Below are 13,035 nucleotides of genomic sequence, written 5' to 3' on the forward strand. Positions count from 1 at the left end.
TCCAGTACCCCATGGAATCTATGCTGTGATATATCTAGGTGCGCTACACCTAGATATAAAGGTGGCACAACCAGGTGCTAGTCAAGTGTTCCTAGTGCACAGCTATCTCAGTGTATATATGTTGTTCTTTGGATTTATTTATTCATATTTTGGTGCATCAAGCTACCCAGATCATTGTATCAGTTCTTATGATATATGTAATTCAATTTACATGGATCTGTCATGTGCTATGCTTGTATAAGTGCATGTTAATGGGCTGAAAAATTCAGAATAATCCATGGGATGAGCTATTTCCTCTGCCAGATATTGACTATCTATAGCATTAACTAAATAGGTCTTTAAGAATTTCTTCAGTCTTCAATGGGATTTGGATCTAGACCTCTCCAAACAAGTGAAGTGGTGCACCACTACACCATTACAGAGGCCCGTAGAGTATATATGTAATCTTATAAAACATATACATATCTACAAATTGAAAAAAATAATAATCTGCCTAAGTGTGAAGAGGTGTTAAAGCAGCAACGATTCATTGAGGCTTAATATTTCAACGAGTGATTTTATATCGTAAAAAAATTGTGGAACGCGTGCACGCACACACGCGCACACGCACGCACGCACACATATATAGTCTGCAACAGTAAAAAAGATTCATGTATATTAAAATTAAACTAAATTTAATTAATACAGAAACTAAAAGATAATAGAATAAATACATTTCTTGATACATCAATAATGTTACAGCAATCATACATTACTTTTTTTTTTTGTCAACTGTGTGGCTTGCGGAATTTTGATTGAATAAAAACTCGAGTCACACATATATTTTCTTTCACATTAACAGTTTCCCTCTTTATGTAGCAGTTAGAAATTACTTCAAATCCTGTACTTCTAGCAAGTTTTTCCAAGAAAACTAAAGGAATATAAAATACATTTTATATATATTATGAATGTTTTAGTTCAATATAAATTCACGTAAACAAGAAAATAATATTTAGTACCTTGAACGTGGCAATTTTCCATATAGATGTATTTTTTCCCTTAGTTGTGGTACATCAACCATAAAATTATTTATTAATTATCTACAGCTTTTAAAATCTTAATTTTGTCTGTGACTTGCAAACAAATTACAAATTTCATTTTGTATCTTGTGTTCATCAGGATGTTTCAAAAGTATGTAAAAAAAAATTCTGGGATTTATTCTGGGGTTCAAAATAAAAAGAAAAATTCACATAAACAAGTGTCAAATTCTGAATGAATACAGGGCTATAGCTGTTTAAATTTTAAAAAATGGAAGTGGAGTGATGAATGTTAAAAAATAACAAAAAACATTTTGTATCTTGTGTTCATCAGGATGTTTCAAAAGTATGTAAAAAAAAATTCTGGGATTTATTCTGGGGTTCAAAATAAAAAGAAAAATTCACATAAACAAGTGTCAAATTCTGAATGAATACAGGGCTATAGCTGTTTAAATTTTAAAAAATGGAAGTGGAGTGATGAATGTTAAAAAATAACAAAAAAATAAATAAGAATTGAGCAGCCCCATACTACAGTAAAATATGTATTCATATTAGGTGCATGTCAGTTCATTATTTTTTTAATATTTGAAACTCTACAGTAATTTTTCAAAAGTACGTGTAAAAAATTCTGGGATCAATTTCAGAAGAAATAAAAAATAGTCCAAACCAAGAAAAAAAAAAAATAAATAAATAACCCACATTAATAAGTATGTTATACTGAATGATTATTAAGTTATGATGATTTCAATTTCAACAAACGACTATGGAGCTTGGAATGCTAAAAAAATAAATAAATAAATAACAAATTAGACATATACCTAGGGAAAACATTTATTCATTTAGGTGTATGTGCCTTATTGTTATTTTTATTAATTTACCACTAAAAACTCTATAGCTCCATAATCATTCAGAATCTGACACTTGCTTAAGTCTTTTTTTTTTCTTATTATTATGGACTTAGAATGTGTCTCACAATTTTCTGCATAGACAAGTTATGAGTATTAGTAATTGCAAATTGTGCAACAAGCTAGCTTATAAATCATCTGCAAAAGAGAGATGGGAAAAAATAATAATAACCTTCCCACTTCACTTGCTCATTCCCTTCAAAATTTGTTTAGGTCTTTGAATTTTTTCAACTACCCACGTCCACAACAACAGACGGAAGTTTGTCCCAACAATCGACCACCTGCTGGCTGAAGGTAACTTACAGACATCTATTATGCAACCATTCTACCTCAATTTGAATTTATGTGCCCTCACGAGTAGGCTGGGATCATGTCAATTTAGATCAAGACAATTTGTTGTATGACAGTTCGGTGCATTGTACGTGACAATTTGGTGGCTATGACAATTTGGTGAGTACAATGATTCAGTGAATTTTTTTGGGAGAATTCAGTGTATGGCAAAGCAAGACAGAAAATGAAAACTTTTAACATGCCATGCTGTAAATGGTGAATTTAGTGATCATGATACCATCCTTGATATTTTATATTTTTAATGGTGCATACTATTCACCTCGTTTTTTAATGCACATTCTACTTTTTTAGATCATATTAAAAAAGTGCCAGGGATGACACTTTCTAATAAATAAAAAAAGGAAATAAAAGAAAAATAAATAAATAAATTTATTTATTTTTTATTTTTCAAAATTCCTCATAACAGAAAAAGGAACCTACCTTCTTTCCCTGTGGTTTCTGTGTGAATGAGTTTCTTCTGGCTTCACTACTCTCCGTGTTACTAAAACAGCATATGGCTTTAACAATGTCCACAGTGATAATTTTCATTTTTGTTCCTTTTACCTGGTTGAGGTGCCAGTAATTTTCTTCTAGTTCCCCAATCTTCAGTCAATTCACACTCCAGTATAAGATTATTTAGTAATTTTTTTTAAAAAATAAAAATTACTAAATAATCTTATGCTGGATTAAAGGTGTCACAATATGGAGTCATGCTGAAATATGCATGTACTCACAAAACCTGTTTATTAAGAAGGATCAGCATGAATCCTTTTATACCAAATAAATGGTTAAAAATATATTATTTTATTTATTCTAAATTTCTGCATTCCTCCTTTCTTAGTTGCCAAAATTTCTCTTCTTTTCTAAACCTTTTACTTCATTGATTTTGTTAATTTCTGATCTCTGTGTGATACAATGGATTATTGTGCATGCATAAAATTGATTACATACAGTGAAATGTCATTCACCAAATTTTCTCATACACCAAACTGGCATGCACTAAATTGTCACATACACTGAACTGTCATACAATGAATTGTCTTGCAACAAATTGACACAGACCCATGTAGTCTGAGCAACAGGAAGGATTCCATCAGCATTGAGCTTACCCAATCCAAAGCATTATAGCTTTGAATGGATTGGGTAAGCTCAATGAGATCGCCTTGCAGGTGCCCAGTTCCTAGAGGCTGAAATTTGCAGAACTGAAGCCTTTCATAGTAAGAACAACCTTTTGTTCCCTTCACTAATCTCGTTACCCTTCTCTGCACTCATTCCAGCACTCTACATCCTTCCTAAAATGAGGCCTCCAGACCTGTATGCAGTATTCAAGATGTAGCCTATCCACTGCCTTGTGCAATGCAATAATCACCTCCTTATCCCTGCTAGCAAAAAATTCCTGTATATCATTGACAAAATGCAATATTCAGTCTGTCAGCAACCTGAGCAGGATCATCAACAGCTCAACCATACTTTCTGCTGGTGATTGGCAAACTACAGCTCCAAATGAAGAGTGAATTCTTTAAGAATTCACCTCTTCATTTCTTTAAGAATTCCTTCAATCTACAGCAACATTTAAATCTAGACCCCTCCAAATGAGTGAATGGTGGCAAATCTATTTTACTGTTATGAAAGGAATATCTTTCAGATGCAATGTAGTATGATGTAAATGTAGATGTAAAATACCTGTTCAGTATGTCAGCAACAGTTCAGCGATTTACATCTAGTGGGCCAATGTGATTTATTCCCTTCCTTCTAGTGCCTACATAAGTAGAGGTCTTTGCTACTTTTCTTTCTATTTTTTCCCTGAGCAGGATCATCAACAGCTCAACCATACTTTCTGCTGGTGATTGGCTTAGCCAGCCTAACCTCTTTTGTGACTTGATTGCAGTCTAGTCAATGTCTTATCAGTATATCTGATATCAATTCAGGTCAATGCCTTGAAGAGTACCTCTTAGTATAAAAAGCCTAGTAGCATCTGCGATTACTTCTCTGAATACTTTGAATTTGCTCTTGGTAACATCAATGGTTGGTCCCATTGCATAGAATTTAAAGTGTCTGAAACCATTCTAGTCACCTTTATGAAAGCAAAAGCCCTTCCCTTTGCTCTTAACAGTAGTAATGTCTTTAAGTAAATCCCATATCAACACCCAGTTTTTGTCGTACCAAACTGACTCCACATTCCACTCACCACCCATGTCAAATGAATGCACAGCTTTAGATTTTATATGCTTTTTAACTAAGAGTATAACCTTTCATCATGTCTTGTCTGTACACATTGTACTTCCTATATTTCAATTTTGCATTCCTCATGTCTAAGCAAACCATATCTCTGATATTTCAGATCTCTGCCATTGATGACTTGACCAGTACTTCAGTTTCATCAGATTGTAATTAGCATTGGTGAACATGTGGGTTATATATGCACCTGTTTTCCCTCTTAGTAACCCTGTAACCCTTTGTTAAATGAGGATCCACAGCAGGCTTTGAAATCCCTGGCACCTTACTTTTCAGGCTGTTGTATGTTGCAACAGAAGTAGTGCAAGCATTACTTACATCTCTGCCCGTGGCTTCTGTTAATCTATCAATCTTTGTTTCTTCCCTAGTTGGCAGTTTTACAACCCACCTAATGGACAGTGTCTTGATAGCATCAGCAAGTATTCTTGCATCCCTTCTATTTAAGTGTATTCTATCTTTGTAGAAATAAGTCTCTTTTGTTAATAAGCACAGATCACGAGAAAAATTCTACCACCACAAGTCTTGCATCTCTACAGGATTGAATACAAAGACTTTTTTCCCCCAACATTGCCCTGTACTTATTAATTAACTCCTCGGATCTCCTACTTTTAATAACATTAGTACCAATGCAAACAACAATATCACCTTTTGATGGCTGCTCTACGTCATCAACTTTAGCCCCCTGGCTGACATATCCAGGATCCAGGTTCTATTCTACTTGTTCTTTTTCATAATTCATTTCCCATTTCTCTGAGCATTGAGTCACCAACTATAGCTACTTCCTGTGTGGCCAAGGATCTCTGATGTGGAGGATGTTGTTGTGTTATCTAATGTTGGATCATGGGTTTCAGCATTGGGCCTGGCAGCTGTGTGCCTGATAGGTCCCTCTCTTTTAATAGTTCAAGGGTATCAACCATATTCTTCAAGTTCCCTTATATGCCCATCAGAATGCTGAATTTACACTTCCTCTTGCTCTTTGCAATAAACACAGAGAAAGACATTTCCTATGTCTGTAATGACATAGGGAATGTCTTTCCCTATGTCATTACAGACATAGGAAATGCCTGTAATGACATAGGGAAATTAAAGAAAATGACAGTAAAGAGAAAGAGAACAAGTAATGCACATAATCAAGTCCTGATTTGTAGGAGAACTGCCTTTGACAGTTCACCCTCAAACTGAAGCATTCCTGCTACTTGAGCTCTTTGCTTTGCTGCTCTAGTCTGAGGCATGATTTTAGGCTAAATTTAATTTAAAGCGACGTATGAAACCAAAGGATATGAAAATAAAACACTATGCTAATCCCACTTATTTGATGGTAGTACAAACTATGCTATTCTAAATGTACTATGCACATTTAGAATAGCATAGTTTATGTACTAAGTAGTTTATGTACATAGCATATACGTATTAGTGCATACAATTGATAAAATATTATCGATAAATGAAAGTCAACTATCGTATAATCATCGCACAAATTTATCAATAATTTCAGATCACTTACGGATTTTTTTTAAGTTTACGCTAAATGAGATTTATTAGTAATAGAAAATGTTTTGTTTTGCCCTCTACGGGACCTATAGCTGTCAGTTACTTGCGTTACTTATGCCCCATGAGATGGTCTGTTTATTATCATTTATCTAATTGATTTCAATTCTGTGATTTTGTTTCAATTTCTGTCACTTATCTAATCGATTTCAGTTCTGCACTATAAGTGCACGCCAGGAATGTTGCAGCCCTTCAATATTACTTAGAGGTTCTTGTAGAGCATGTTCTCAGTTTACCAATTCTGTAAAAATTAGTCTAAGTAGTAATTAATCAAAGCACGAAAGCGTAAGATTTGGCTGAAGTGCCACAAATTTAATTATTCATAATGTTGTGTGGTTAGGGTACATGTTATTTTTCACTCAAAACTTTTCTTCACACAGTATATAATTAAATTACTTTATTTTTTTTTTTATATAGGCCTAATAGTGCCAAGAAAGTCAAATGTTTGAAACTCTTGTACCAAATCTAGTAGTGTTGAAGCTAAGTGTAACATATGCAATAAAACATATAAGTACAACAGGATTAGCCTGTCACATAAAGAATGTTCACCATATTGATTTGAGTGATGTGCAGAAGTGGCAACAAAAAGACAGAAAACCCTTGACTTCTATAAAACTAAATTTTCAATGAAAAAAGCCTCCAAAATGGCTAACATTGATGGTTTCGGTTTTAAACGCATTGCAAAAGGTGACTTTATACAAAATAGTTCAAAAAAATGAAGGGATGAATCGATAATCCTCCACTATTAATACATTAATAGTGGAAGATATAATATGGTTATTTTATTTTACGAGGAAAAGAAAAAGGAATTAACTGACTTATTCAAAGAGAAAGTTAAAAATGGTCAACGATTTTCCCTCACTCTAGATGAATATACATCTCTTCAAAATAAAAGATTTACAAGCATAAATGTCAATGATGAAAATGAGCATTGGTCTTTGGGAATAATATTAATCAGAGAATCACTAAATAGCACTAAATGTAAGGAGTTGGTCAATATCAGATTAAAAGAATTTGGACTCAACATGAATGAGCACCTCACAGCTTCTACAACCGATGGTGCATCTGTCATGGTCAAATTTGGCCAAGAAATACTCTCGGAACACCAAGAATGTTTGGTGCATGGCATTCATCTTGCTGTATTGGACTTTCTTTATAAGGAAAATGTCACTGATGAAGAAGAGAAGATGAAGTAGATCAAGATACTTACAAATATGATGTTCATGAAGACAGCGAAGAAGACAATATTCAGTCATTGGCACTTAAAGACAATTATTTTGGTTTGATCAGGAAATTGCAGAAAGTTTGCAATACATTCAGATTTTCCCTTTAAAAAATGAAATTCTCCAAGGATTTGTGAAATCAGAACACGGAAATGAGCTACAATTAATCCTTGATTTCAGAATTCACTGGAACAGTTTACCTAAAACACGCAAAAGGTTTTATAAACTGAAATCCTGCATCACACAAACTTTAGAAATCTGCTGCTTTGAAAAATTTTCTGAAAAAGATTGGACCACAGTCAAGAGTCTATGTGACACTTTAAGGCCAGTTGAAATAGTATTAACTTCTTTTTTGCTCTGAAGATGCAAACTTATTGAAAGCAGACAAATCTATGATGCTTCTTCTTAAAAAGTTGACAAAGAAAACTAGTGGAATAGCTCGTCAAATGCATCTTTCTCTCAAGTAACGGTATGAATCTAGAAGAGTTCAAAATACTGTTTTCCTTTTGTGATATCTTCATGATCCTAAAGCTATAAATGAACAAATTTCTGACACTTTCAAGATGTCTTCTCCAGTTTCCTTAAAGAAATATGCCACTTCTATATATTTACGATTGTTTCCTGAACCGCTTACGGATACAAGTAGTGCAGAAGAAACTCCAGATGAGGGCAACGTAAATGAAGATGACGAAGCGGATTTCAAAAAATGTCTGCCTCTATCGTGAGATGAGCAAATTGGAATCAAAAATTTCCGAGTCCTTAAGTAAGTCCTCTATGTTCACAATGCAGGCAGTGAATTCACAATGTACGAAGTAAAAAAAAAAAAAGAGAGAAGCGAAAATCTAGATCGATTGTACGATGCATTAAGGGCCATCAAGCCTACAAGCTGTGAAGCAGAGCATACATTTTCTTCGGCGGGAATTTTCATAACAAAGATTCAATGCAGTCTCCCTCTAACCACTATGCTTTTTGAAATGTTACTTCCTTAATAAGAATAAAAACTGAAATCTGTTTAAATAACTATGGCTGTCACAATATCGATAATTCAGATTATCGATAATCTGAATTTTTTTCAATCATTCATCATTACATAACTGTAGTCCATTGATAAATGGACTACAGTTATGTAATGTAATACAGTTATGTTATAAAATCACATTTGTTTTTGCAATAAATTTATAGTTTAATGGATGTAATAAAAAACACTTCTGATGTTGTTTACACTCCCACAAACTATATAGAAAACTGCCCACGTAGCAATACTGTAACAATGGAAGCAGAATTTGAATGAATGGTGGCAGAAGTTGACATTGGATTTATTTAAGCAGCTTTGAAGGCCAAGTAAACAATAAATTCACCAAATTAATCAGCTAAACAAAAACAATAATTTTGAGGCAATAAAGAAAATTCAACTTAACAGATTTCAGAAAATGACCTGATGCAAAGTAGTGTCAATGTCAGAATTTAGAACTCCCCAGAATGTGTGCACTATCAAAAGTTGACCAAATAAAATTCATTGTTAGTATCAACTGTTTCTTCCATTCTCAATTTTGCATGTTACTTTGACTTTATTCTCTGCACACAAGCTTTTTTTTTCTTTACCCCACTCTAACTATGATTACAAAAAAGAAAATATGCCACTTTTACTCTTTACTGGTTGTGCAATGTGTTGGTTGATCAGTTGTTTTTTGTAGTTTTTGGCACATTAACTAGTCGCTGACAGAATTTCAACTCGGACTTTTTAAAATGAGCTAGATGGCAAACCCAGTATATTGCAATGGAGGGAAAATGGTAGAGATTTCACCTCAGAACCATAAAAGCTCCTATATAAGTTCAACCAGCTTTACAATTTGTAGCACAGCCGTTTGGAAGTACAGCATATTTGTAGGGTACTTTTAGTCCTGTTTTAATTGATTTATGGCACAGGAAAGTTTGTTAGGGTCAGGATTGTCTTTTACTGAACACAAGCAAATCTGGCATCTCTTTATTAATTAACAATGGTGAATTCAATAGTTTATGCCTTATGGTCCTCACATAAAGGATTAGTCTAGCATGATGCTTTCAGTGAACACTATGAAACTAAGTCAAAAAGATAACTATTTATAGATTTGTTTTGGCACACAAAAATTGTTAGAGCACCATTCATCCACCTGAGCATTTCATCTATTCATCCTTTTGATCACAAAAAAAAAAAAAATAAATAAATAAATAAATAAAAAACAAAGAAAAGAATAGAAACAAATACATCAAGAAAGAATCATCTGTGGTGTATTACCAGCATTCATAATATGCTTCTCTGAAGAAAAGCAATATTTATGTGGGACTCAAATGCACCATATAGCATATTTTTTCCAGGGTACACAATTAGGCCCACTGCATATTCAAAGCAGCTGTGTAATGAACCATGTTCTGATGAAGAAACTGAGGTTACTTAGAATTCATTGGTTATGGTAACAAATTTTGAAGTTTTTTATGACTGAACAGGATAGATACTTACCATCAGAAAAATAGAAGGCTCTTGTTCCATCTTGTCTTACATAAAAGTTCTCTGCAAGCTTATGACCAGGGCTAAATCTTAACATAGCTTGATCGTAGAGGCCATAGTCTCGGAACAATAAAAGACCGCCTGGTTTCAATACCTGTATATGACACACAGAGAAGTACTGTTTATATATACATAATAGTGCACATTGTGTTTAGCGTATATATGTATATACTATATGTATAGACTGTCCTCACTGGATGCCCCTGAGAAGTGGAAATTGGGAACAAAGTTTACTGTAGTGTGTTCAGGCATCTTTGCTATAGTACACACTTGTCTGCTTTGCTTACCAAAATACTAAACCACTAAATATAATTTAAAAGAATAAAACAAAAAAGGCAAAAGTAATGACTATTAACATTGGTAAAATGATGCAAGGAAGCAAACTTATATAGCACGTGCCAAAAAATAAATGAAATTTAAATTAAATTAAAAAATAAGCAACCAATGTCACTTCCCTCACTTCATTTACTTATATTACATACAATATTCTTGTTAACGGTAACTAGAGAGGGAATGTATATTGAAAAATTTTTTTTTCCTTTAAAGTAGTAGAATAAAGTCTGACCGTGTAGATCTTCTCTCAATTTAAATTTATCTCCCTACTGTATATCACTTGACTAAGTGTAAAAATTGTTCAGTATTCACTTTATTCAAACCCTTCAACCCCTTAAATACCTTGATCAGGTTACACAACAGATAGCTGGTTTTGAACACTGTAGCTTACAAAACTATCTCTCTTGATTATTATAGCTTTTTTGTGTCCTTTAGCCAATATCACTGCTCTTCCTGTACTATTTCCAAACAAATAGTTTTTATTGAAATAGTTTTTCCAGTCCAGCTGTGCAAAAGTACTATAAAAATAAAATATGTTATTATAAAAACAGTTCCAACTGCATTCTGTTCTTAGAAAATTTCAATATAGCAGTAAAAAAAAAAAAAAAACACACCATTCATAATATTTATGGATATAACACTACTCTGGGCAACAAATAAATATACTGGGCTTACCACTTTTGGAAATGCTCAAGTCACGTCACTCCAATGAATGGTGCAATTTTTGGTGTAAAAATATGAAACATGTTTTGTCCTGGGCTATTCCTTGTGGTTGGCTTTGGGTCTACCTGGGCTAGCCATAAAAGTGTCGGTGATGGAAAAAAGAAATTCATATATTAAACATAGTTTTGATCAGGGCAGATGGAACATGGTGAGCATGGCATAGGGGCGGCAACATCTGGGGATGCCAAAATTCAAAATTTTTATTATAATAATATTTAATAAAAGTATCTCAAGAGTGCCAAATAGATTTCTGCCTAGGGATGCCTGGTTTTAATGTAGCATGTTAGCTTTAGAGAGTTCATGCATATTGTTATGTAAGACTTGTGAACACGGTGTTGCTTGTGAAAAGATACGTAGTAGTAGTAGTGGCACGTGATGCAAGAAAGCAAATGTATGAGCTTATGCAGCATCAGCCAAAAAAAAAAAAAAAAAATCACACCATTCCCTCCAAATGCCTGTCCAGTTCCTCCTTAAATTTATTCAACCTATCAACTTCCACAACGACAGACGGAAGTTTGTTCCAGCAATTAACCACCCGCTGGCTAAAGGCAAATTTCTGCACATCTATTCTACATCTGTCTTTTCTTAATTTGAATTTATGCCCCCTTAGGTTTGTAATCTGAACAAGTGGAAGGATCCCATCAGAATTCAGCGTGCTCAACCCATTCAAGGCCTTATATACCTCAATCAGATCACCTTGCAGGTACCTAGTCTCCAGCTGCTGCAATTTGCAGAACTTAGGCCTATCTTAGTAAGAGGATCCCTTCATTCCCTTCACCAATCTTGTTGCCCTTCTCTGTACACACTCAAGCAAATCTTCCTAAAATGAGGCCTCCAGACCTGTACACAGTACTCATCGAAGGGCCTGACCATTGCCTTATACAGAGGGACAATCACCTCCTTTTACCTACTAGCAAAATTCCTATATATCATCGACAATACACCATGAGCTACTCTTGCAGCCCGTCTGCACTGCTCAGAAAACTTCATATCTGCCTGCACAATCACTCCCAGGTCTTTTTCAATTTCTACCACCCTAAATGTAGTACCACACAGATGGTATCTTCCTCTGTGGTTATTTCTACCCATATGCAGTACTCTGCATTTGTCAATGCTAAACTTCAGTTGCCACTTCGCAGCCCATCTCCCCAAATTTTCTAGATCCTGTTGCAGTAGCACACTGCCATTAACAACCCTGCCAACCTTTGTATCATCTGCAAACTTCGACACTAAGCCTGACATACCTTCATCAATATCATTGATAAATATACAAAACAACAGTGGACCCAACACTGAACCCTGTGGGACTCCACTAATAACATTAGTCCATGAAGAGCAGTGCCCATTGATTATCACCCTCTGTCTTCTCCCACTCAACCATTCTTTTATCCATTGTAGCAACTTACACTTAATACCATTCTGCTCCAATTTGTACAGTAGTCTTCCATGCGCAACAGTGTCAAAAGCTTTCCTGAAACCCAAGTATATGATATCAAAAATTATTTTTTGCATCCAGTTCCTTTGTAACCACATCATAATATCCAATCAAATTTGTCAGACAAGTCTTTCCCTTTAACAAACCCATGCTGTGTCTGAATTATTGCTGCAGCCTTGTCTAAATGATCCTGCAATGCATCTTTAACCAATGACTCCATTATTTTACCCGGAACAGAAGATAAACTAACTGGTCTGTAATTACTCTTATCACCCTTCGATCCTCCTTTGTGAATTGGGGATACATTTGCACATCTCCAGTCTGTGGGGACCTCCCCTGAGTCCAAGGATGCTCTCATAATTATGACTAAGGGTTTGCTTACTTCCTTTGCCGCCTCCTTTAATATAACTGGATAGATCCTATCCACCCCAAATGCCTTTCTTATGTTTAACTTCAACGATTTCTTCTCTTTGCTCTCAGTTATTACAAAATCATTAAGCACCCTGCTACAATTTGATAATCTGGCATTTTCAATCCTTAATAACCCCTCATGTGTGAATGTAGATGCAAAATACTCATTCAATTTGTTTGCTATCTCAGTAAGATCATCAACAGTCGAACCATCGATATCAAGTGGACCAATCTGATTCATCCCCTTCCTTTTAGAGTTTATATAAGTAAAGAAATCCTTGCTGTTTTTCTTAGCATCCTTTGCCAAAGATTTCTTGTAATCTGCCTTCAC

At 34.4% G+C, this 13,035-nt stretch overlaps 1 protein-coding gene across 3 annotated transcripts in view; it reads right to left on the reverse strand.

Annotated features, from left to right (window-relative positions):
* Positions 1–657: 657 nt before the first annotated feature.
* The window catches only part of LOC150091094 (tRNA N(3)-cytidine methyltransferase METTL6), a 70,468-nt gene continuing 58,090 nt past the window's right edge, over positions 658–13,035 (reverse strand). For all 3 annotated transcript variants that reach the window (XM_090381818.1, XM_090381808.1, XM_090381799.1), the window contains 2 exons: positions 9,755–9,896; positions 658–910 (listed from right to left, as the gene is read on the reverse strand). In XM_090381818.1, coding sequence (XP_090237944.1) covers positions 768–910; positions 9,755–9,896 — 285 coding nt within the window. In that variant the 3' untranslated portion in view covers positions 658–767. The remainder of the gene's footprint in view (positions 911–9,754; positions 9,897–13,035) is intronic.

Source organism: Mastigoproctus giganteus, chromosome 1 (genome assembly GCF_048544385.1).
Source record: "Mastigoproctus giganteus isolate SK-2022 chromosome 1, ASM4854438v1, whole genome shotgun sequence".
Taxonomy (NCBI): Eukaryota; Metazoa; Arthropoda; class Arachnida; order Uropygi; family Thelyphonidae; genus Mastigoproctus; species Mastigoproctus giganteus.